The sequence below is a fragment of the Heterodontus francisci genome, chromosome 10, assembly GCF_036365525.1.
Source record: "Heterodontus francisci isolate sHetFra1 chromosome 10, sHetFra1.hap1, whole genome shotgun sequence".
NCBI lineage: Eukaryota > Metazoa > Chordata > Chondrichthyes > Heterodontiformes > Heterodontidae > Heterodontus > Heterodontus francisci.
In genome coordinates this window covers 63,979,419-64,005,920 of record NC_090380.1, presented here as the reverse complement: position 1 = coordinate 64,005,920, position 26,502 = coordinate 63,979,419, and the positions used below count along the sequence as shown (strand labels likewise).

Sequence of the window (26,502 nt, the reverse complement as noted above, 5' to 3'; positions counted from 1 at the left end):
TTCACTTAATCTATAAATATGTCCTTGTAATTTTATGCTTCTATTTGCATCGCTTACAATACCTCCTATCTGAGTGTTCTCAGCAAATTTGAATATGTGGCTTTCTATCCCATCATCTAACTTGTTCATAAATAGAGAATAGTTGAGGCCCCAACACAGATCCTTGCGGGACACCACTTGTCACATCTTGCCAATTAGAGTACCTGCTCATTATCCTTGCACTCTGTCTCCTACTGGTCAGCCAGTTTCCTTACCAGGTCAATAATTTGTCTTCAATTCCATGGGTTTCAGCTTTAGGTAACAGCCTCTTATGAGGGACTTTTTCAAATGCCTTCCGGAAGTCCACATAAATAACATCCAGGGACATTCCCCTGTCCTCTATTTAAATCACCTCTTCAAAAAATTCAATCGGGTTTGTCTGACGTGACCTACACTTTACAAATTCATGCTGGATCTCTCTGATCAACTGAAACGTTTCAAGGTGTTCAGCCACTCTGTCCTTAATTATTGACTCTAGTAATTTCCCAACAACAGATGTTAAGCCAACTAGTCTATAATACCTTGATTTCTGTCTTTCCTTTCTTAAAAAGCAGAGTGGCACGCACAATTTCTAATCTAAAGGTATGGTTCCTGAATTCAGGGAACTTTGGAAGATTATAGTTAGGACATCAGCAATGTTCTCACCTACTTCCTTTAAAGCCCTTGGATGGAACCCATCTGGTCCTGGGGATTTGTCACTCTTTAGTGCCATTATTTTCTTTGCTGTTATTTTGCTTGCTTTAATTTTGGTGAGTCCCTGTCCCTGATTCAGTTTTGCTATGAATGCTGAACTTTGTAATAACATACAAAAACAAGAAATGCTGGATTCACTCAGCAGGTCTGGCAGCATCTGTGGAAAGAGAAGCAGAGTTAACGTTTCGGGTCAGTGACCCTTCTTCGGAACTGACAAATATTAGAAAAGTCACAGATTATAAACAAGTGAGGTGGGGGTTGGGCAAGAGATAACAAAGGAGAAGGTGCAGATTGGACCAGGCCACATAGCTGACCAAAAGGTCACAGAGCAAAGGCAAACAATATGTTAATGGTGTTTTGAAAGACAAAGCATTAGTACAGATTAGGTGTGAATATACTGAATATAGAACATCAGCAAGTGCAAACCTGAAGAAAAACAACCTGAAAAAAACAGTGGGTAAGCAAACTGAACAAACTAAGATGAAATGAAATAAATGCAAAAAATGTAAAAAGGAATGCAAAAAAAAGGAAGAAAAAATAACTAAAAATGAAAGTAAAGTGGGGGGCTGTCATGCTCTGAAATTATTGAACTCAATGTTCAGTCCGGCAGGCTGTAGTGTGCCTAATCGGTAGATGAGATGCTGTTCCTCGAGCTTGCGTTGATGTTCACTGGAACACTGCAGCAATCCCAGGACAGAGATGTGAGCATGAGAGCAGGGGGGAGTGTTGAAATGGCAAGCAACCGGAAGCTCAGGGTCCTGCTTGCGGACTGAGCGGAGATGTTCCGCAAAGCGGTCACCCAGTCTGCGCTTGGTCTCCCCAATGTAGAGGAGACCACACTGTGAGCAGCGAATACAGTATACTACATTGAAAGAAGTACAAGTAAATCGCTGCTTCACCTGAAAGGAGTGTTTGGGGCCTGGGATAGTGAGGAGAGAGGAGGTAAATGGGCAGGTATTACACCTCCTGCGATTGCAAGGGAAGGTGCCCTGGGACGGGGACGAGGTGGTGGGGGTAATGGAGGAGTGGACCAGGGTGTCGCGGAGGGAACGATCCCTTCGGAATGCTGACAGGGGAAGGGAGGGGAAGATGCGACTGGTAGTGGCATCACGCTGGAGGTGGCGAAAATGGCGGAGGATGATCCTTTGGATATGGAGGCTGGTGGGATGAAAAGTGAGGACAAGGGGAACCCTGTCACGGTTCTGGGAGGGAGGGGAAGGGGTGAGGGTAGAGGTGCGGGGAATGGGTCGGACACGGTTGAGGGCCCTGTCAACCACAGTGGGGGGAAATCCTCGGTTGAGGAAAAAGGAGGTCATATCAGAAGCACCGTCATGGAAGGTAGCATCATCAGAGCAGATGCGTCGGAGACGTAGAAACTGGGAGAATGGAATGGAGTCCTTACAGGAGGTAGGGTGTGAAGAAGTGTAGTCGAGGTAGCTGTGGGAGTCAGTGGGCTTATAATGGATATTGGTAGACAACCTATCCCCAGAGATGGAGACAGAGAAGTCGAGGAAGGGAAGGGAAGTGTCAGAGATGGACCATGTAAAGGTGAGAGAAGGGTGGAAATTGGAAGCAAAGTTGATAAAGTTTTCGAGTTCGGGGCGGGAGCAGGAAACGGCACCGATACAGTCATCAATGTACCGGAAAAAGAGTTGGGGGAGGGGGCCTGAGTAGGACTGGAACAAAGAATGCTCGACATATCCCACAAAAAGACAATAATTTCAGAGCATGACAGCCCCCCACTTTACTTTCATTTTTAGTCATTTTTAGTTATTTTTTCTTCCTTTTTTTTGCATTCCTTTTTACATTTTTTGCATTTATTTCATTTCATCTTAGTTTGTTCAGTTTGCTTACCCACTGTTTTTTTCAGGTTGTTTTTCTTCAGGTTTGCACTTGCTGATGTTCTATATTCAGTATATTCACACCTAATCTGTACTAATGCTTTGTCTTTCAAAACACCATTAACATATTGTTTGCCTTTGCTCCGTGACCTTTTGGTCAGCTATGTGGCCTGGTCCAATCTGCACCTTCTCCTTTGTTATCTCTTGCCCAACCCCCACCTCACTTGTTTATAATCTGTGACTTTTCTAATATTTGTCAGTTCCGAAGAAGGGTCACTGACCCGAAACGTTAACTCTGCTTCTCTTTCCACAGATGCTGCCAGACCTGCTGAGTGAATCCAGCATTTCTTGTTTTTGTTTCAGATTTCCAGCATCCGCAGTATTTTGCTTTTATTTTAGTGTTTAATTCACTGCCACTTCTCTTCCAGGAATGCCTACCTTGAAGAAGTTCTGCTCTTCTCTCCGACGGGATTTTCGTTTGTCTCTTTTACCTTGTTCACCTTCATTGCTTTCTATTTCCCTCCTGGTGTTTGTAATAACATGATGTTTTAATAACTGTGATTTTTAGAAGTTTAAGATGGAGTCAGAGAAGTTGGGTGACCTCACATCCACTCTGCTTAAAGGAAAGACAGAATTTTTTTTTTGAAAAGCAGAGACTGCAGGAGTATAACACCTGAAGAACAATGGGTTTCAGCCTCCCAGACCTCCGGATTGTAAACAAGGAGTCGGTGATTCTGAGGATGCAAATGTGCATGACAGCTGCTAACACCTGGCAACGATAGAAAGTCCAGGTGGCTCTGCTGAAATCGGACTTGTGGACTTTTCATATTGGAAAAGGACAATAGACAATTGACTTTTGATTCCAGATAAATTTAACAGATTTTCTGAAGGCAAACAGGCTGTAAGAAAGGAAACCAGTGGTTACAGCCTCAACGGGGGCGAGGGGTGGAAGGAGGGAGAGAGTAACACCTTCTCTCCGAGAAGACGGATACTGTGAAAGGCTGCAAAGACTTGAACCTGAAAGTTGAAGTTTGCAGAGAAGTAAAAGACCAATAGGATCATCAAGAATCACTTTATTCATGGACGTCCAGGTCAAAAGTGCTTGGAGAAGCGAGCGAAGAGGATATTGACTTTGAGAACAGTCTGGGAGATGCAACCCATTGCAACTGGGAGGGGTTTGGGGCTTTTAACTGCAAAGATTTTGCCATCAAGCAGGACTGTGTAACGTCTAAGTGTGGTGTGATGTATTCAAGTCTTTCAATAAGTAAAGAAAATACCTTTCTTTGTAATTTGGGGTATCGGTTACTTACAAATATTATTTAGTTAATGGGGATTTCTTCTAATTTAGTTGTTATAAAAGTTTTAAAATGTGAAATCTTGTCATGTAAGTCTTTAAATTGGTTTAGGCGTTCATATCTTGTATCTTAACGTTAACTGTCTCACTGAGGTAGTAACCGTTTCCTTGGGATTGCTGGCATCTTCTACCACTGTAAATAATGACTCAAGGTAATTATTCAACATGTCTACCATTTCCTTATTGACAATATCATTGTTATTAGTTTTCAAGGGGCCCCACATTGCTCCCAACCGCGCTCTTTTTCTAATATAATTGTAAATGTTTCTGTTAATTTTGATATTCCTTGCAAGTTCTTTTTTCATATTCCCTTTTTGTACTCTTGCTATCTGCTCTGTCACCCTTTGCAGGTCCTAGTATCTTTCCCATTGGTCAGGATCTGAATTTTTTTCTTGCATTTTGTATGCTTTTTCTTTTATATTGTCTCTTTAGTTGCCCATAGATTTTTTTTTTGTGGCAAGTAGCTCATGATACTGACAACCATAGATTACAGACATCCTGGCTTCTGTGTCCTAGAAAAAGTTGAAACATCATGGATAGGAAATTTTGGGAGTAGTTTAATGTACTAGTTAATCTACTTTCCCACTCAGGATTGATTAAATAAAAAGTCCTGCTCCTGGACTCTATATTGAGTCAAGGAGCCAAGAGAGCTGTCCAACTGTATGTCTCCACTTTTAGACATTCTGGCATCCTGATTGATATGGAAGAATCCCAAATGGAAATTTCCCAGGGCACTACTTCTGTAAGATCCAAGTTTTGGAGTGTGCTAAGTTCCAGAACTAGATACCTAGATTCAGTTTGGGGGAGAAAAGTAATTTGAACAGCTTGTAGTGAGTTGGTGGCTTTGGCTTTGGAATACTGAGCTTAAGGGATGAAATGCCCATCAGAGAGTGACACTGTAAATGAATGCTAACATTTATATTTCTCAACTCCTTTATAAGTAAATTATTTTTATTTAAGGATCTAATACATCCCTACTCAATCACTGTGTAAATCAAGGAAACATGCCCCTCATCCCCTCGATTTTTTGGGCATGAGTTATGGTTCCATCCTCCTCTGCTCCAAATCCTGGAACTATTCCTATGGTGTTTTCTCCTGATCCATGCATATGGTTACATATTTTCTTTATCTAGTACATTTAGAATTGAGACTATACAAAGCAAGTTTGGCAATAGGTAATAAACACTGTCATAATTCATATCGGGTACAATAAACGATTGCAGAAGTAGTATGATTTCATGATTGAATGTATGTTTAGTCCCTACATGGGCTTCACTGTTGGTATGCTTTTTGTTTAAAAAAAAACACTGACAACTATAATGAATTATATGTAATTTATTTGATTTATTTTTAATATTTTTCTTTTAAAATTCTGAATCCTCAGAGTTTTATTAACCAGCTTAAATGTAAATGTTACTACCAATTTCAAGCAATACACTAAAACATAAATGCCCTTACCAATTGCAAGCAATGTTCAGCGTACACCAGTACAACCTCAACACCTGTGCTTGGGATGCCTCCGATCCATGGTGCTGGTATCATGAATCATCCCCCGTGCTTGGCCTGATTGTGGTGCTCGGCTTTCCTTCTATTGGGTTTGAATGCATATTTCGCACAATTTCCCATCCAGCTCCTTAGTCTTTTACTGGGTCTGGAGATATGATGATCCACCACCACTGCTGTAACTGAGGAGCTTCAGTTCTCTGCTGAATCTGTGGCTGCTCTGTTCCTGGCCAGAGATTCACTTGCCCGGGCTGAAGTACATTTCTCACTTCTGGATCTTATGGTGACTCTATCTTTCTGCCCCACAACCAATTGTGTACATCTGCTGGATCATCATTTCCACAGAAATACCTCCATCAATGAGGCCTCTGATAATTTATCCACAAATAGCTTTTGGATTTCACTCGCTCCCACTGTTGGACAACAGTTCATCGATGCTCCACGACGACTCCAAACTACCTACATCAATTTTATCTCACCACAGGATCTCTTACTTTAATTCTGGACTCTCTTCTATTGTCTCCTATCTATTCCCCATTTACAACCATGTTTTTATATATCCTAATAATTGTTGCGTAACCAGGCCAATGTAACTCCAGTTTTCCCTGTGTTCGTTTGCATGTGTGTTTTGGATGTGGCTCTTGACCCAAGCCTATCACTTCTATTTCCACTTTTTTTTTTTCCTTTCCCTTTTATTTTTTACTTTTCTCCATACACCTCCTAGACCCCTCTGCCCTGTCGTTATGTCTTCTTTCATTTCTCCCCTCAGGTACTCCACTCTCCCAAAACCCAATCCCAACAGTTCAGTACTCATCAACTTTCCTGCTGCCATTTTAGTTTTGACTCCCTCTTGGATAAGCCTATCCAAAGATCCCATCGAAGCGCTCGCACTGCTTCATTGTGAAAAGCAAACCCAACTGTCCCATTCTACCCTCTAACTGACCACCTTCCCACCCCACCCCCCAACTCCGTAGCTCACCCACTGGGGACTAATCTTGCTAATCTTCTTCCCATCCAACTCTCGTCTCCCATGCTAACCCTGTGGACTCTGTCAACAGATCAGCTATTACTGCCCCTCCTCATCTCCCTCCAGCATGTCTGTTCACTTGTGAGCAAGGCCCTTGGCATCCATGGGCTTATTGTGAATGAATGCATTGACATCGTGACCTGGCTGAGGGGTAATAACACCTTTCCTCTAAATGAAGCCTCCCTGCCTGACTATATCTTCCACCTCTTGCTTTACCCAAACCGTTGTGGCAGTGACACCAAATCACACCTTGCCTTGTCCCTTTATTCCTCTGGCACTTTCTCCTCCTTTTGAGCATCTCCTCTTGTTTCACCCATCTGCCCTCTCATTTAACATCCTTGTTTTGCATTGCCCACCCAAGTACCATGAAAGTTTTATCACCAAAATATCTCCACTGCTTTCTTCCCTCAGCCTCTGCACTGAATGACTGCACAGTGGCGCAGTGGTTAGCACTGCAGCCTCACAGCTCCAGGGACCCGGGTTCGATTCCGGGTACTGCCTGTGTGGAGTTTGCAAGTTCTCCCTGTGTCTGCGTGGGTTTTCTCCGGGTGCTCCGGTTTCCTCCCACAAGCCAAAGGACTTGCAGGTTGATAGGTAAATTGGCCATTATAAATTGTCACTAGTATAGGTAGGTGGTAGGGAAATATAGGGACAGGTGGGGATGTTTGGTAGGAATATGGGATTAGTATAGGATTAGTATAAATGGGTGGTTGATGTTCGGCACAGACTCGGTGGGCCGAAGGGCCTGTTTCAGTGCTGTATCTCTAATCTAATCTAATCAACCTCGCTCATCTCAATTCATCATGTTCCCTTTCCTCTGAGTTCACTGCCCTCTTATCCTCCCTTAATCTCTCGCTCCATGTAAACTCACGATCACCCCTTGACCTTGCCATCTCACAGGGCCTTGCTACTGCAGCCACAGGTAAGGCTATTTCTGATCACCTTGTAGCACTCTCCATACACAATCCCACCTAACCTGACTTCCTTCTGTCTCAGTCCCTAGAAAGGAACTCTCTCCCAATTCACTTAAAACTGCGCTTTCCAGATTCCAACACTCTAATCTTTGGCTCTCCATTCACAACACCATTCCTGTAATGACTGATTGATATGCTCAGCCGCACCCTCACTTTCACCTTTAATGGCATGGTGCCCACTAAAACCATTACTCTGTTCCACCCTGGCCGTTCCTCAGTTATGGCACTTTTATTTCTGCTCCCTTAAGTCCGAGGGATGCAGACTTGAATGGATATGGCAGACATCTGGTTTAGCTATTGCCCAGATCTGGCTGCACCATGTAAAGCACTATCTTGCTCTTGCATGCCAAACCTGCTCACTATATTCCAGGACCATCCTGGAATGCAAAGATACCTCCAACCCCCCCACCCAGCTTTTTTTCTACAACAAACCATCTTCTTAAACTCCTTTCCCTTTCTTCTCTACCCTCATCTCCAATAACAAGTGCAAGGAACTTGTGGAATTTTTTTGTTGCTAAGATTGAGACAATGCATTCAGCTGCCTCTGCTGCATCGCTACCTTCCCCTAGCCTGCTGAGCTAAAGCTCTTCTAAACCACCTCCTGTCCTTGACCTCGACTCGCATCATTCTCTAGTTTCTCTCCGAACCACCCTCCCCCCATCCCCCCCCCCCCAAACTGTCCCCTCTGAGCTCATCTTGTCCATGAGACCCATTTTCTGCTCCATGGACCCTATTCCCACTGAACCCTGACCACACAACCTGCCTTCCTCGTTCCCATGTTAGCTGATATTATTAATGGTTCTCTCTCTTCAGGTACTGTGCCTCTCTCTTCAAATCTGTCATCATCATCCCTCTTCTCAAAAAAACAAATATTGACCCCACAGTCTTTGCAAACTGTTGGAGGCACCCTGCCTCCAACCTCCCTTTCTGCTCCAAATTCCTTAAACATGTTGTCACCTTTCAAATCCATGCCGATATCTCCTGGAACTCCACGTTTGAAATCCGCCAATCGGGTTTCCATCCTGCCATGGTACCAAAACATTGTTATCAAAGTCACAATGGCATACTCTGACTGTGACAAAGGTAAATTTCCCTCCTCATTATTCTTGACCTGTCTGTATCCTTTGACACAGCTGACCACACCACCATCCTCCAGTCCCCTCTACCATCCAGCTGGGTTGAACTGCACTAGTCTGGTTCCATTCCTATCTATCTAATTGTAGCCAGTGAATTACTTGCAATGGCTTCTCTTCCTGCTCCCGCACCGTTACTTCTGGTGTCCCCTAAGGCTCTATCCGTGGCCTCCTATTTCTCATCTATATGGTGCACTTTGGCGACTTCAGCTGAAAACACAGCATTAGTTTCCATGCAGACGACACCCAGTTCTACATCACCACCACCACCTCTCTCGGCTCCTCCGCTGTCTCTAAATTATCAGACAGGTTGTCTGCCATCCACTACTGGATGAGCAGAAATTTCCTCCACTTAAATATATTGGGAACACTGAAGCATTGTCTTCGGTCTCTGCTGCAAATTCTGTTTCCTGGCGACTGTCTGAGACTGAAGCAGACTGTTCGCAACCTTGGTGTCATATTTGTACCTGAGATGGGCTTCCAACCACATATCTGCACCATCACTATGACCACTTATTCCCATCTCTGTAACATTGTCCAACTCTGCCCCTGCCTCAGCTCATCTGCTGCTGAAACCATCATCCATGCCTTTGTTACCTCTAGACTTGACTATTAGAAAGCACTCCTGACCGGCCTCCCACATTGAACCCTCCATAAACTTGAAGCCATTCAAAACTCTGCTGCCTATGTCCTTACTCGTACCAAGTCCTGTTGATCCATCACCCCTGTGCTCACTGGCCTATATTTGGTCCCGGTTAAACAATGGCTTGATTTAAAGTTCTCATCCATGGCCTCACCTCTCGCGCGCTCTCTCTCTAATCTCCCACCCCACAATCCTCTGAGATATCAGCACTAATCTAAATGTGGGCTCTTGAACATCCCTGATTTCAATTACTCTGCCATTGGTGGCCATGTCTTCCGCTGCCTAGGCCTTAAGCTCTGGAATTGCTTCCCTAAATGTCTCTGCCTCTCTTCCCTTTTAAGACGCTCTGTAAAATCTAACTCTTTTTTTAACCAAACCTTTGGTCGTCATGTTAATATTTCATTGTGTGTCTTGGTGTCAAATACAACTTCTAATGCTCCTGTGAAGTATCTTCAGATATATTCCATTAAAGGTTATGTTACTGGACTAATGATCCAGAGGTCTGGAGTAATGTGCTGCAGCCATAAATTCAAATCCCACCACGGAAGCTGGGAATTGGAATTCAATTAATTAAATAATATCATGAATAAAAGGCTAGCATCCATAGTGTGACCTAGTGACTGACTGCCGCTGGGGAACATCTTGGACAAACCTCCTTGGTTTTCAACAGGAACTGCGAGTCCATAGTGGATCTTAGAACTTGAAATACTTATAATTATCAGGGAAAAGAGCAAATAATGTTTCAATAAAATAAATTTAGACCCCATCTCATGCTAGAAGCACACAAATATGGTTGACTCTTAAAATACCCTCTGAAATGACCTAGCGAGCCACTAACTGCTTAAAAAGTCAATAAAGAATGCAACTGGATCGACCTATGCACCAGAAATGAAGATGGCAAACCCAGCCCTGTCGACCCTGCAAAGTCCTCCTTACTAACATCTGGGGGCTTGTGCCAAAGTTGGGAGAACTGTCCCACAGACTAGTCAAGCAATAGGCTGACATAGTCATACTTACCGAATCATACCTTACAGACAATGGCCCAGACACGACTATCACCATCCTTGGGTATGCTCTCTTCCACCAGCAGGACAGACCCAGCAGAGGTGGCGGCACAGTGGTATACAGTCAGGAAGAAATTGCCCTGGGAGTCCTCAACGTTGACTCCGGATCACATGAAGTCTCATGGCATCAGGCCAAACATGGGCAAGGAAACCTGCTGCTGATTACCACCTATTGTTTTCCCCCCCCACCCCCCACCCCACCCCCCTGAGCTGATGACTCCGTGCTTCTCCATGTTGAATAGCACTTGGAGGAAGCACTGAGGGTGGCAAGGGCACAGAATGTACTCTGGTTGAGAGACTTCAATGTCCATCAGCAAGACTGGCTTGGTAGCACACTACTGACCGAGCTGGCAGAGTCCTAAAGGACATAGCTGTTAAACTGGGTCTGTGGTAGGTGGTGAGGGAAAAGCATACTTGACCTCATCCCAAACTGCCTGCTGCAGATACATCTGTCCAGGACAGTATTGGTAGGACTGACCCACCGCACAGTCCTTGTGGAGACAAAGTCCTGTCTTCACATTGAGGATACCTTGCATTGTATAGTGTGACACTACCACCGTGCGAAATGTGACAGATTTCAAACAGATCTCGCAATGCAAAACTGGGCATCCTTGAGGCACTGTGGACCATCAGCAGCAGCAGAATTGTACTCGACCACAATATATGTAACCTCATGGCCCGGCATATCCCCCACTCTACGATTACCAACAAGTCGGGGAATCAGCCTTGGTTCAATGAAGAGTGCAGGAGGAGATGCCAGAAGCAGCACCAGGCATACCTCAATGAGGTGATAACCTGGTGAAGCAACAACCCAGGACTACTTGCATGCCAAACAGCATAAGCAGCATGTGATGCACAGAGCTAAGCAATCCCACAACCAATGGATCAGATCTAAGCACTGCAGTCCTGCCACATTCAGTCGTGAATGGACAATTAAACAACTAACAGGAGGAGGTGGTTCAACAAATATCCCCATCCTCCATGATGGAGGAGCCCAGCATATCAGTGTAACATATAAGGCTGAAGTATTTGCAGCAATCTTCAGCCACAAGTGTCGAGTGGATGATCCATTTCGGCTCCTCCTGAAGTCCCCAGCATCACAGATGCCAGTCTTCAGCCAATTCTATTCATTCCACGTATATCAAGAAACGACTGAAGGCACTGGATACTGTAAAGGCTTTGAGCCCTGACAATATTCCGGCAATAGTACTGAAGACCTGTGCTCCAGAACTTGCTGCGCTCCTAGCCAAGCTGTTCCAATACAGCTACAACACTGGCATCTACCCAGCAATGTGGAAAATTGCCCAGGAATGTCCTGTACACAAAAAGCAGGACAAATCCAATCTGGCCAATTACCACCCCATCAGTCTACTCTCGATTATCAGTAAAGTGATGGAAGGTGTCGTAGACAGTGCTATCAAGCGGCACTTGCTTAGCAATAATCTGCTCAGTGACGCTCAATTTGGGTTCCGCCAGGGCCACTCAGCTCCTGACCTCATTACACCCTTGGTTCAAACATGGACAAACGAGCTGAACTCAAGAGGTGAGGTTAGAGTGACTGTCCTTGACATCAAGGCAGCATTTGACCGAATATGGCATCAAGGAGCCCGAGCAAAACTGAGGTCAATGGGAATCAGGGAAAACTCTCTGCTGGTTGGAATCGTACCTAGTGCAAAGGAAGTTGGTTGTGGTTGTTGGAGCTGAAATGATTGACCTCCAGGACATCACTGCAGGAGTTCCTCAGGGTAATGTCCTAGGCCCAACCATCTTCAGCTGCTTCATCAATGACCTTCCTTCAATCACGAGGTCAGAAGTGGAGAATATTGCTGATTGCACAATGTTCAGCACCATTCTCAACGACTCAGATACTGAAGCAGTCCGAGTAAAATGCAGCAAGACCTGGACAATATCCAGGCTTGGGCTGATAAGTGGCAAGTCACATTCGTGCCACACAAGTGCCAGCCAATGAGCGTCTCCAGCAAGAGAAAATCTAACCATCACCCTTTGTTGTTCGATGGCGTTTTGATCACTGAATCCCCCACTAACATCCTGGAGCTTACCATTGACCAGAAACTGAACTGGAGTAGCCATATAAATACCGTGGCGACAACAGCAGGTCAGAGGCTAGGAATCCTGTGGCGGGCAACACGCGTCATGACTCCCCAAAGCCTGTCCACCAACTACAAGTCACAAGTCAGGAATGTGATGGAATACTCTCCACTTGCCTGGATGGGTACAGCTCCAACAACACTCGGGAAGCTCGACACCATCCAGGACAAAGCAACCCGGTTGATTGTCACCCCATTCACAAGCATTCACTCCCTCCACCACCAACGCACAATGGCAGCAGTGTGTACCATCTACAAGATGCACTGCAGCAATGCACCAAGACTACTCGGGCAGCACCTTCCAAACCCACGACCTCTATCACCTAGAAGGACAAGGGCAGCAGATGCATAGGAACACCACCACCTGCAAGTTTTCCTCCAAGCCACACACCATCCTGACTTGGAACTAGATCGCCGTTCCTTCACTGTCCTGGAACTCTCTCCCTAACTGCACTGTGGGTATACCTACACCACATGGACTGCAGTGGTTTAAGAAGGCAGCTCACCACCACCTTCTCGAAGACAATTAGGGATGGGCAATAAATGCTGGCCCAGCCAGTGACGCCCACGTGAAGTGAATTTAAAAAAAAACTCCCTCCTATTTTGGAACGGAACTGAAACTGTCCAGAGTCATTCAGAAGAGGTTTCTTCATCCCAGCCATCTTCAAGCATGTGTTGAAAAAGGATGTGCAAAAACCAAAATTTATAATCCTTACTATGCCACTAACACAAAGCGCTTTCACATGCTGGAGTTTGTGCCTTTCCGACAGCATTCGCTGTTATTGGCACCGCAAAGTCCAGCCCATAATGTTTTTGGCTATCTTAATCAGGAGCAACATGAAATGGCTGGCTTGGATAGAATGACTGGCAGCAGTTAAACAAATGCACTTGCTTTGTTGGATCAGAAAACATCATAAATAGTTCGGCTTCAGACACTTGTGTATATTTTTTTGAGCTAGCTGGCTGTTGAACTCTGGTTTAAACATATACTTGTCTATTGTTCTTCAGATCTTCCAGTGCACTTTGAAACTGCATGTTATCAACAAATCCATGCCAAACGTATATTGAGATGTTTCCTAAAAGTCCAAAATAGTTATATAGGTTTATTAATATGAAATTATATAATGCTACATATTAGGTTGCAGTGGATAAGTTGATCTTGATTGTTTATTGCAGTTTCAATTCATAGTAAGTAAACCAGGTCAAGTTGAATTGGCTATTGTGTTATCTACAAGGAATTTATTTAGGTAAACCTAATATGGCAAATAGTAAAGTTATACTTGTCCAGAATTTACCCTAATAACAATGGCGAGGCTATCAGCTTTTACCATTATTTCAGAGTAAACACTGGTACAAAAGGTGAAGTCACACGGGATCAGAGGTGAGCTGGCAAGATTGATACAGAACTGGCTCGGTCATAGAAGACAGAGGGTAGCAGTGGAAGGGTGCTTTTCTGAATGGAGGGCTGTGACTAGTGGTGTTCCGCAGGGATCAGTGCTGGGACCTTTGCTCTTTGTAGTATATATAGATGATTTGGAGGAAAATGTAGCTGGTCTGATTAGTAAGTTTGCGGACGACACAAAGGTTGGTGGAGTTGCGGACAGTGATGAGGATTGTCAGAGGATACAGCAGGATATAGATCGGTTGGAGATATGGGCGTAGAAATGGCAGCCGGAGTTTAATCCGGACAAATGTGAGGTCATGCATTTTGGAAGGTCTAATACAGGTGGGAAGTATACAGTAAATGGCTGAACCCTTAGGAGTATTGACAGGCAGAGAGATCTGGGCGTACAGGTCCACAGGTCACTAAAAGTGGCAACGCAGGTGGATAAGGTAGTCAAGAAGGCATACGGCACGCTTGCCTTCATCGGTCGGAGCATAGAGTATAAAAATTGGCAAGTCATGCTGCAGCTGTACAGAACCTTAGTTAGGCCACACTTAGAATATTGCATGCAATTCTGGTCGCCACACTACCAGAAGGACGTGGAGGCTTTGGAGAGGGTACAGAAGAGGTTTACCAGGATGTTGCCTGGTCTGGAGGGCATTATCTATGAGGAGAGGTTGGATAAACTCAGATTGTTTTCACTGGAACGACGGAGGTGGAGGGGCGACATGATAGAGGTTTACAAAGTTATGAGTGGCATGGACAGAGTGGATAGTCAGAAGCTTTTTCCCAGGGTGGAAGAGTCAGTTACTAGGGGACATAGGTTTAAGGTGAGAGGGGCAAGGTTTAGAGGGTATGTGCAAGGCAAGTTCTTTACACAGAGGGTGGTGAGTGCCTGGAACTTGCTGCTGGGGGAGGCGGTGGAAGCAGGTACGATAGCGATGTTTAAGAGGCATCTTGACAAATACATGAATCGGATGGGAATAGAGGGATACGGTCCCCGGAAGTGCAGAAGGTTTTAGTTTAGGAAGGCATCAAGATCGGCGTAGGCTTGGAGGGCCGAACGGCCTGTTCCTGTGCTTTACTGTTCTTTGTTCTAAACCTGATAGCAACCTCTGGGGTCTGCACTTGTGCAGTTAAACATGGCAATCCAGACTTACTGTCCAAGATGCCCTGCTCCTCTAAGACAGACTTGGCATTGAAATCACTGTAATGGCATGAAGTTGAGGTACTTGCCCATAAGTTCTGCACTAAAGACGGTTCGAAAAGTTGGGGCTGCTGTATTTAGGTGTTTTTAATGTCATACTCATTGGCCCTGAAAAATGAATTTTATAAGTGTGGCGTTTTATTCTTGCAGAAGAAAATTAATTTTGTAGAATTTAAAAAAATGTATTACTTTTTCTGTTTTGTCTCTTTTTTTTTTAAATCTGTGTTTCCCAATCTTTATTTTGCTTTCTGTATATCATTTAGATCTATTTTATATTTCCTTCTTTATGCTTTGGGAGTGGACTCTGTCTCAGTGAGCATATTTCAGTCTACTTGGTTGAAGAGTTTTGCTGTTGTTTGCCCTGTTCACAGATACCATCGATCCCCATGCTGGAAAATCTCAACTGACAAACTCATGAAAAGTCTATGGGTGATTGTCAGCTAGGTACCAATGTCAGTGCCATTCCTTTGCCACTGGGAGCAAAATTAGGGCTATTTCATTGCCATCTGCTGCTAGGAAATGTAATCAACAGTCATTACATTTTTTTAAGATCGACTACATATCAGTTTTAACAAAATAAGGTGCATGTTTTACTATAACTTAATTACATATCTCCATTGAAATTGTTTTTTGTATCTTTTAGTTCCTCAGATACTCCCAAAAGCTTGGCTTAGACTTGACGTTTTAGCCCAAAGCTGTGACTCTGAGCTGCATGCTGTCTGAGCATGTGCAGGATACCAAAGTTTCCGGAATGCATCAGTACTGTTCAGCTCGATTTACTGATGGGATTTTGTTTTCAACATTTTAGTACTTACTACCCAGTAGTCTTAAAATAATTTTGAAATACAAGGGAACAAATTTCAACATCGTGTTTGTATATTAACCAGCTTTCTGCCTGGAATCTATAATTTGATCCAGTAAGTGGTGGTCGAGCTGTAGGCAGCAGTGCTATCTTCCGGCAGTGCTTGACTGTGTAGAATTAGTTGCCAATGTATAATAATGCAGACAACATGTAGCTGCAGATAACAATTAGCACAAAAACTGCCCAGGTCTCAGATGACGCATAGCCCTAATACTCTGCAGATCTCAAACAACATGCAGTATTCATACTCCCCAGGGTTTGCCCAAATTTCAGGCAAAACACTAATGCTCCTCTGTTGTTCGATTTAACACACAATAGTAGCAATCCCCAGAGTACGGAAAACACAGCGCTAATACACAGGTAACAAGTAGCGCTAACACTTTCCACAGTTTAGACAACGCACAGCACCAATACTTGAGATGCTAGCAGGCAGCTGACCACAGTACACGTGGGCTTTGAGCATGTCCCCATAGGATACAAAAGCTTTTGCACCAACAATTCTTGAGCATATTTTGAAGCATTGCATTATGGTTTAAACATGGCGTTCTGATGCAGCAGAATTTATTTTTGGACTGCTGAAGTTTAAGCATAATTCAGGTGTTTCAAACAGTGCTGCTTTGTCACTTACTACATTTTAATATAGTCACTGACAACAGCTTTGAAGTACACATATAAACTTAATGGTCAGTCCTTTGATTACAGTTCATTACATTGTTGTACTTTAAAATACGGCAACATATTGACTAAATTCAACTATTTGAAATGGAAAAAGCACCAGAGGTGGGAGAGAATGCTCACTTCAGCCTTCCATCAAGTTTGCTCACAAAAACTACACATCAGAAGCAATTTCTTGGCAATGAAACAATTTGGGATATTCTGAGGATATGAAAGTGGCTGCATAAATACATGTTCATTCTTTCACTTATGCTTATACACTTTAAAAAGGAAAAGAGTGACTAAAGTGAGAGTTGGTCTTCTAGAGAGAGAGTCTGCGGAATTAATAATGGGAAATAAGAAAATGGTAGAAGAATTGAATAAATACTTTGTGTTCGTCTTCACTGTAGAAGACACAAATAACATTCCAGAAATAGTTGTAAATCAAGAGGCGAAAGGGAGGGAGGAACTTAAAACAATTACAATCACCAGAGAAAGGGTACTGAGAAAACTATTAGAACTAAAGGCTGACAAGTCCACAGGACCTGATGGCTTGCATCATAGGGTCTTAAAAGAAGTAGCTGCTGAGATAGTGGAGGCGTTGGTTGTAATTTTCCAAAATTCCCTCGATTCTGGAAAGGTCCCATCAGATTGGAAATTAGCGAATGTAACTCCTCTAGTCAAGAAAGGAGGGAGACAGAAAGCAGGAAACCACAGGCCAGTTAGCCTAACATCTGTTGTTAGGAAAATGCTAGAATCTATTATTCAGGAGTTTATAGCAAGGCACTTAAAAAATCTTAAGATCAGGCAGAGTCAGCATGGTTTTGTGAAAGGGAAATTGTGTTTTTTAAATTCATTCATGGGATGTGGGCATCACTGGCTAAGCCAGCATTTATTGCCCATCCCTAATTGCCCTTGAGAAGGTGGTGGTGAGCTGCCTTCTTGAACCGCTGCAGTCCATGTGGTGTAGGTATGCCCACAGTGCTGTTAGGAAGGGAGTTTCAGGATTTTGACCCAGCGACAGTGAAGGAACGGCGATCTAGTTCCAAGTCAGGATGATGTGTGACTTGGAGGGGAACTTGCAGGTTGTGGTATTCCCATGTATTTGCTGCCCTTGTCCTTCTAGTTGGTAGAGGTCGCGGGTTTGTAAGTTGCTGTCTAAGGAGCCTTGGTGCGTTGCTGCAGTGCATCTTGTAGATGATACACACAGTTGCCACTGTGTGTCGGTGGTGGAGGGTGTGAATTTTGAGGATGGGATGCCAATCAAGCAGGCTGCTTTGTCCTGGATGGTGTCGAGCTTCTTGAGTGTTGTTGGAGCTTCACCCATCCTGGCAAGTGGAGAGTATTCCATCACACTTCTGACTTGTGCCCTGTAGATGGTGGACAGGCTTTGGGGAGTCAGGAGATGAGTTACTCGCCACAGGATTCCTAGCCTCTGACCTGCTCTTGTAGCCATGGTATTTATATGGCTACTCCAGTTCAGTTTTTGGTCAATGGTAACCCCATGATGTTGATAGTGGAGGAATTCAGCGATGGTAATGCCATTGAATGTCAAGGGGAAATGGTTAGATTCTCTCTTGTTGGAGATGGTTGTTTGACTAATCTAATAGAGTTCTTTGAGGAAGTAACAAGCAAGGTGGATATAGGGAACCTGTAGATGTGGTGTACTTAGATTTGCAAAAGGCATTTGATAAGGTGCCACATCAAAGGTTACTGCACAAAATAAGAGCCCATGGTGTAGGGGGTAACATATTAGCATGAATAGACGATTGGTTAGTTAACAGAAAACAGAGTAGGGATAAATGGGCCATTTTCAGGTTGGTAAGCAGTAACTAATGGAATGACATAAGGATCAGTGCAGGGGCCTCAACTGTTTACAATCTGTATCAATGACTCAAGGGACAGAATGTATGGTAGCTAAATTTTCTGATGACAAAGGTAGGTTGGAAAATAATTTGTGAGGAGGACATAAGGGCCAGGATTTTAAGAGCCCGCTACCACTGCTGGCAGCGGGTGAAAAATAGCTGCCTGCATGTGCGGGTTGCGCGGCGGCTCATTTATAAAGCTGGGTCAGCCCACCCTCCCAATCACATGGAGAGGTGGGCTGTCCGACGCCGACAAAGGCGTCAGCTGCCTGTGTGTAGGCAGTGGCAGCATTTTTAAAGGGCAGCCGGCCCTACTGGCAAATCTAAATTTTTAAAGAGACCCCCACCCCCCCAAAAAAATGTATGGAATAATATTCTAATGCCCCTTCCCCGCCTCCTCCCCCCCACATATCAATAACATTACGTATTCTGTCCTCTGCCCCCCTCCCCAAAAACACGTACCTTTGAAATATGACCTCCCCACCCCCAACCCCTGACTGTAAAAAGTTTAAAGGTCACCCCTTCCCACTGTCTCCTATACTCATGATGCTTATTTGACCCTGTCCCCCCCAGCACTAAAATCTTAACTCCCTGCTCTGCCACAGCCTTCCCACCCCCGCCTCCCCAACCAGTGTCATGCCTGCTTTCCCCTGACAGGGAATTGAAAGTGCAGGAGTGCCGGCTGCCGCACTGAAGATCGAGGCAGGCCCATAGGAACATAGGAGGAGGAGTAGGCCATTCAGCCCATCGAGCCTTCTCCGCCATTCGATACTACAACGGCTGATCATCCACTTCAATGCCTTTTTCCCACACTATCCCCATATCCCTTTATGTCATTGGTATTTAGAATAGACCTAGAAGATTGAAGGTAAGTTTATTTAAATGTAAACATTTTATTGATTTAAATATTGAAATTCTGGTCCTGACACCCAGCCCCACAAACTCTCGCTGTCGCCAGGAGGATCGGTCCGGCCCACCCCCACCTGCCATAGGGCCCAATGTCGAGGACCCAGTAAAATCCAGTCCAAGGAGTCTGCAAAAGGGATATAGATAGGTTATGTGAGTGGAGAAAAATATGAAAGATGGAGTTTGATGTGGCGAAATGTGAACTTGTCCACTTTAACAGGAAGAATAGAAAAGCAGTATATTATCTAAATGGAGGAAGATTGCCGAACTCTGCGGTACAGAGGGATCTGGGTGTCCTGCTACGTGATTCACAAAAAGTTAGTATGCAGGTACAGCAAGTGATCAGGAAGGCAAATGGAATGTTGGTATTTATTGCAAGGGGAATTGTGTAGGGAAGTATTACTACAACTGTACAGGGCCTTAGCTAGAGTACATCTGGAGTACTATGCACAGTTTTGGTCTCCTTACTTAAAGGATATAATTGCATTAGAAGCAGTTCAGAGAAGGGTCACTCAACTGATTCCTGGGATGAAGTGATTGTCTTATGAGAAAAGGTTTAGCAGGTTGGGCCTATACCCATTGGAGTTTAGAAGGTGATCTTATTGAAACATATAAGATGCTGAAGGGACTTGACAGGGTGATGCTGAGAGGATGTTTCCCCTTATGGGAGAGTCTACAACTATGGGAACACGGAACACAGAAGTCCGAGTGTATCAGGCCTGTGTCCTCAGTACCTTGCTCTATGGCAGCGAGGCCTGGACAACGTATGTCAGCCAAGAGCGACGTCTCAATTCATTCCATCTTCGCTGCCTCCGGAGAATACTTGGCATCAGGTGGCAGGACCGTATCTCCAACACAGAAGTCCTCGAGGCGGCCAACATCCCCAGCTTATACACACTACTGAGTCAGCGGCGCTTGAGATGGCTTGGCCATGTGAACCGCATGGAAGATGGCAGGATCCCCAAAGACACATTGTACAGCGAGCTCGCCACTGGGATCAGACCCATCGGCCGTCCATGTCTCCGCTTTAAAGACGTCTGCAAACGCGACATGAAATCCTGTGACATTGATCACAAGTCGTGGGAGTCATTTGCCAGCGTTCGCTAGAGCTGGCGGACAGCCATAAAGGCGGGGCTAAAGTGTGGCGAGTTGAAGAGACTTAGCAGTTGGCAGGAAAAAAGACAGAAGCGCAAGGGAAGAGCCAACTGTGTAACAGCCCCGACAATCAAATTTTTCTGCAGCAACTGTGGAAGAGCCTGTCACTCTAGAATTGGCCTTTATAGCCACTCCAGGCGCTGCTCCACACACCACTGACCACCTCCAGGCGCTTACCCATTGTCTCTCGAGATAAGGAGGCCAAAGAAGACAACTATGGGACACTGTTTAAAAATAAGGGGGTCTCCCGTTTAAGACAGAGATAAGGAGAACATTTTCCCTTCAGACGGTAATTAGTCTGTGGAATTCTCTTCCCCAGAGGGCAGTGGAGGCTGGGTCATTGAATATTTTTAAGGCTGAGCTAGATAGATTCTTGATTGACAAGGGAGTCAAAGATTATAGGGGTAGACAGGAAAGTAGATTTGAGACCACAATCAGATCAGCCATGATCTTATTAAATGGTGGAGCAGGCTTGAGGGGGTGAATGGCCTGCTCCTGCTCTTAATTCGTATGTGTGTTCATATGTTGTAATGACACACAATTTCTAACAAGATTGTTTTGTCCAGTTTTGTTTTTTATTTTGTGTTGTAGGATCTGGATACACACCACTAGAAGATGATGAAGATGTTTATGCAAATGAAGCACGTTACGCTAGATATGAAGGTGAATGGTTTATTCAGATGTTAATAACTTGAAAAGAGTTGAGTCCTTTTCAGTTCACAGCGATCATACTGGTTCGAATATGCACAAACAGACTTGAATTTGGCTGCTGTCAGAGCCGAAAAGCTCACCAAATGTGTCTCAATTTAATAATGAAAGATTCATTTAATCAAATGTTATTCACATCTAATACAGTGTTCAACTTGCTTTCTTCCAGTCAGTTAACTATGAATCACAGGACATTTTAGAAATCATGAATTATTACCTTCCCCTCTGATGTGAAGTTGTGCCTCACTATGGTGTGATACCTCAAACTTCTTTGCAGTGTCAGTTAGAAGGATTGATTGCTTAAATATCAAACCTATTGAAGAAACTTAGATATGTTTTAATTTATAGATGTGCCATCAGTCTATTATTGCCCCCCAAAAATTAGAATCGACATCAAAAACCATAGTAGAAATATAGCCTTTTTTCCAGCTCAATTAGTGATTAGGATAGAATCAAGGACGAGGAATATTGTCCTCTCCTGTACGGAGATGTTATGAATCTGGATTGATGGAGCAAATAAATGTGGCGTACCAGTTGAGACCAATGCAAAAAATTTTTTTTTTTGAGACTCGAGCTGCACAATTCTGTGACATAAATGTCTGATCATATTGAATCATGCACTCTGGGGTGGGGATGGTCGTGGTTGGGGTTTATATATATCCCAAATAACATGAAGGTTAGGGTTGTAGTATAAACTGACATGCAAGGTATCTGCATGTTAAAACAGTTACTAATAATTTGTGTAAAATTGGACTTTGGCATCCAGTTTTCTGAATGGTAATGTAGACTGATGTTTTTGTGCATAACTTGCCAGTATGATTGTTTTAACATTACTTTTGAAAATTGGCAATGTTTTAACATCTAATAGCTATGATTTATTATATCATGACCATTCAATCAATAATGAATTTGTTTCCTAGCTTTATGTATGCAAGTATGACAATGTAAAACTGCCATTAAAATATATTTTGGAATGCAGTTTTATCCTAGGCGGATCAACAAAACACGATTTTGAACTTGAGATAAGTGGCTTTTTGGATATAGTGTTGCATTCTGCAGTAGATGTTCATAATATTGGTAACATGAACATGCTTTTTAAAAAAAAACAAAATGAAGTATTATGCAAATGTACCAAGCTTGGTCTGGTAGCACTATTGAGTTAATTAATGCACACCTCTGCAATTATAGTTTCTTACCCTATAGCTTAACAGTTCAACATGCATGCTGTTGCTTATGTTTCATTTGCTTATGCTAGATTTTTGGGTTGTGTATCCAAATCTCATGTAAAAATAAATCCAGTCTACGAGCTGTCTCCCACTATGGACGCTATAAGTATCAAAACAATTTTTATTTTCTTCTCTCAGCTAGAGAAATATCTGTTTTAAGGATTACATCATCAAAATACCATCACAATAGAACATATCACACTTAAACTAATGAAGATTTGTTTGAGGAGAAAGAACAAAGAATATGTTCACATGTTAGAGGACCATGAGCACAATGAGGAACAGCCAGGATATGAGCAGCAATTGATTGAGTTGGGTGTATGGATGATAGTTGTGTGAAACGTAGTACCATCCCATGTATAACTGCTGTACATTATTACATATCTTTTGATTTCATTCTATGCATTGACAGTACACACATTACATCAGAAACGTGGGGAGGAATTTTATGGGGCCTGCAAGAGCTGGATTCGTGGCGGGTGGGGTGACTTAATTAGGCGGGAGGTCATATTTTGATCCCCCGGTAGCAGGTTAAAATTTGGAGAGTAAATCAGTGCTGTTTTTGTTGTGGGTCGGGCTTCATGCCATCCTGTGGCGGGTTCCAACTTAATACATTTTCATACCATGAATACTCATTACCTTATAATTAATTGACATTAAGTCCTACCTACCAGATTCAATCATTGGCCCACAGGAATCTCCTGGCGCTCTGCTCACGTTCATTTAAAGGTGGCGAGCATGAGTTGGCTTTGTGCAGTTGTGTCTGAGGTCAGTGGTTTTCTTTCTTGAACTCTTCGGCACAAGGGGGGGCAACATCGCAATGGATGTTTGGCTGCTGGCTGGGGACCAGAAAGGGAGAATGGTGGTGAGGAGTTTGAGAGGTTGGGGTTCGGGTGTGGAGGAGGAAAGTCAGGGAGGCAGCGGACAGGGGTCGGTGCCTGGAAGTGCGGAGGAGGGAAGGGCCTAGTGTTCTAGGTGTGGTGGTGGTGGTTAGATTAGATTAGATTAGATTAGAGATACAGCACTGAAACAGGCCCTTCGGCCCACCGAGTCGTTGCCGAACATCAACCACCCATTTATACTAATCCTACACTAATCCCATATTCCTACCAAACATCCCCACCTGTCCCTATATTTCCCTACCACCTACCTACACTAGTGACAATTTATAATGGCCAATTTACCTATCAACCTGCAAGTCTTTTGGCTTGTGGGAGGAAACCGGAGCACCCGGAGAAAACCCACGCAGACACAGGGAGAACTTGCAAACTCCACACAGGCAGTACCTGGAATCGAACCCAGGTCCCTGGAGCTGTGAGGCTGCGGTGCTAACCACTGCGCCACTGTGCCGCCCTTGGAGCAGATAATGGTGAGGCACATGATCGACTGAAAGGGAGAGGTGAGTACTATCAACTTTGGGGTCCTGTGAGGTGAATTCAGGGTACTGGCTGGCAGAGGGGATGGCTACTGTCATTGGGAGCAGTGTGGTTAGGTAGGGGGGGCCAGTCCAAAGTCATGATCAGGTATTGAAGGCCTTTTAGGGCAGGGCATGAGATAGGATGACTATTAAGGTTGATAACTGGAGGAAAGAGCGAGATTGGGCATTTCGATTGGGACAGATGTAGGCATGGGGGGTAGAGATGCCATGTAAATGTTAATTACACAATCCAGTGTAATAGGAGGGGGAGGTTCAAGGGTTGCAGACGGATGGTGCAAGGTAATGTTGGATGGTTTAAGGGTGACTGGAGCAGGCTGGTGGGTGGCCGGAAAATGGTGATAGGTGGAGGAATTTGCAAGAACACAAGAAATAGGAGCAGAAGTAGACCATATGACCCAATCGAGCCTGCTCCGCCATTCAATATGGTCATGGCTGATCTTGGGCTTCAGGTCCACTTTCCTGCCCGCTCCTCATGTCCCTCGATTCCCCATGAGACTAAAAATCTATCTATCCCATCCTTAAATGTATTAAACGATGTAGCATCCACAACCCTCTGGGGTAGAGAATTTCAAAGATTCACAACCCTTTGAGTGTAGTAATTTCTCCTCCTCTCAGTCCTGTATGATTGACTCCTTTATTACGAGACTGTGCCCCCACGTTCTAGATTCCCCGACCAGTGGAAACAATTTCAGCTTCTACCCTATTAAGCCATTTCAGAATCTTGAATGTCTCAATTAGATCGCCTCTCCTTCTAAATGCCAGAGAATATAGGCCCAATTTACTCAGCCTCTCATCATAGGACCATCCTCTCATCCCAGGGACCAATTTAGTAAATCTTCGCTGCACCATCTCCAGTGCAAGTATATCCTTTCTTAAATGTGGAGAACAAAACTGCACACTGTATTCCAGGTGCGGTCTCACTAAAGCCTTGTACAATTTTAGTAAGACTTCTTTATTCCTGTACTCCAATACCCTTGCAATAAAGGCCAACATGCCATTTGCCTTCCTAATAGCCTGCTGCACCTGCATGTTAACTTTGTGCGTTCCTTGTACGAGTACCCCCAAGTCTCTCTCAGCATTAACACTTGAGTTGCACGCCTTTTTAAAAATAAAATTCTGCTTTTCTATTTTTACAACCAAAGTGAACAACTTTCCCTACATTATACTCCATTTGCCATCTTGTTGCCCACTCAGTTAACCTGTCTATCTCTTTGCAGCCTCTCTATGTCCTCCCCACAGCTTACCTTTCCACCGAGCTTTGTATCGTCAACAAACTTACATAAATTATCTCTGTCTCTTCATCCAACTCTTGAATATAGAGTGTAAATAGCTCAGGCCCCAGCATTAATCCTTGCGGCACCTCCATATTCACTGCCTGCCAACTTGAAAATGCCCCATTTATGCCCTCTCTCTGCTTCCTGTCTGTTAACCAATCCTCTATCTACGCAATATATTGCCCCCAACACCATGAGCCCTAATCTTACCTCTTAATCTTTAATGTGACGCCTTATCGAATGCTTTTGGAAATCCGCGTATACTACATCTACTGGTTCCCCTTTATCTACCCTACTAGTTACATCCTCAAAAACCTCTAATAAGTTTGTCAAACAGGATCTCCCTTAATAAAACCATGCTGACTTGTTCTGATAATACTCTGCTTTGTTAAGACTTCCTTAATAATAGTTTCCAGCATCTTCCCAACAACTGATGTTGGGCTCACTGTCCTGTAGTTCCCTGTTTTCTCTCTACCTCCTTTCTTGAAAAGCAGTGTAACATTTCCAATCTGACGGGACCATTCCTGAATCTAAGGAATTCTGGAAAATCATAGCCAGCGCATCCACTATCTCTGCAGCTATCTCTTTTAAATCCCTAGGGTGTAGGCCATCTGGTCCCGGGGTCTTGTCAGATTTTAGTCCCTCAAGTTTCTCCAATACTTTGTCTCAGCTGATATCAATTTCTTTAATTTCCTCACTCTTTTTAGCCCCTAGGTTACTGCCTATTTCTGCTATGGAACTTGTGTCTTCTGCAAAGACACACTCAAAATATTTGTTCAATGCCTCTGCCATTTCTTCATTCCCCATGATTTCTGCTGTCTCTGCCTCTAAGGGACGAATGTCTACTGTAGCTACTCTTTTCCTTTTTATGTACTTACAATCTGTTTTTATAAGAGCTTTTATATTACTGGCTAGTTTACACTCATTTTCTATTTTTCTCTTTTTATCAACGTTTTGGTGGCCCTTTGGTTTCTAAAACACTCCCACTCAGACTTGCTACTTTTTTTTTTACAACATTGTAAGCCTCTTTTAATCTAATACTGTCCTTAACTTCTTGAGTGAGCCATGGATTGGTCTGTCTTGGCGAGTTTTTGTTTTTGAATGGAATGTACTTTTGTTGAACCCTGTGAATTGTTTCTTTAAATGTTTCCCACCGTTTAATTACTGCCCTACCTTCCAGTCTGTTTACCCAATTAACATTAGCCAGTTCTCCCCTCATACCTTCGTAATCGGCTTTAAGATTCTTAAAACTCACGTGGGCATGCCAGGAGTGCAGATCGAAGTGAGAGGAGGCTAGTGTTGGGTGGGTGGAGTTGCTGCTGGAGACGCATAGAACCTCTCCTGCTTATAAGTTCACTGAAATGGGTCACTTTCAAACTTGACATGAAATTCAATGGTATTTTGATCACTGCTTCCCAGTAGATCCTTTACTATGAAATTGCTT

At 43.8% G+C, this 26,502-nt stretch overlaps 1 protein-coding gene across 5 annotated transcripts in view; it reads left to right on the top strand.

Moving 5' to 3' along the window:
• Window positions 1-26,502, top strand: part of srpx (sushi-repeat containing protein X-linked) — a 135,859-nt gene that overhangs the window by 30,864 nt on the left and 78,493 nt on the right. For 3 of the 5 annotated variants that reach the window (XM_068039899.1, XM_068039902.1, XM_068039903.1), the window contains exon 2: window positions 20,979-21,075. The exons of 1 other annotated variant lie outside the window; for it this stretch is intronic. In XM_068039899.1, coding sequence (XP_067896000.1) covers window positions 20,979-21,075 — 97 coding nt within the window. The remainder of the gene's footprint in view (window positions 1-20,978; window positions 21,076-26,502) is intronic. One more of the 5 variants, XM_068039900.1, reaches the window with a different exon arrangement.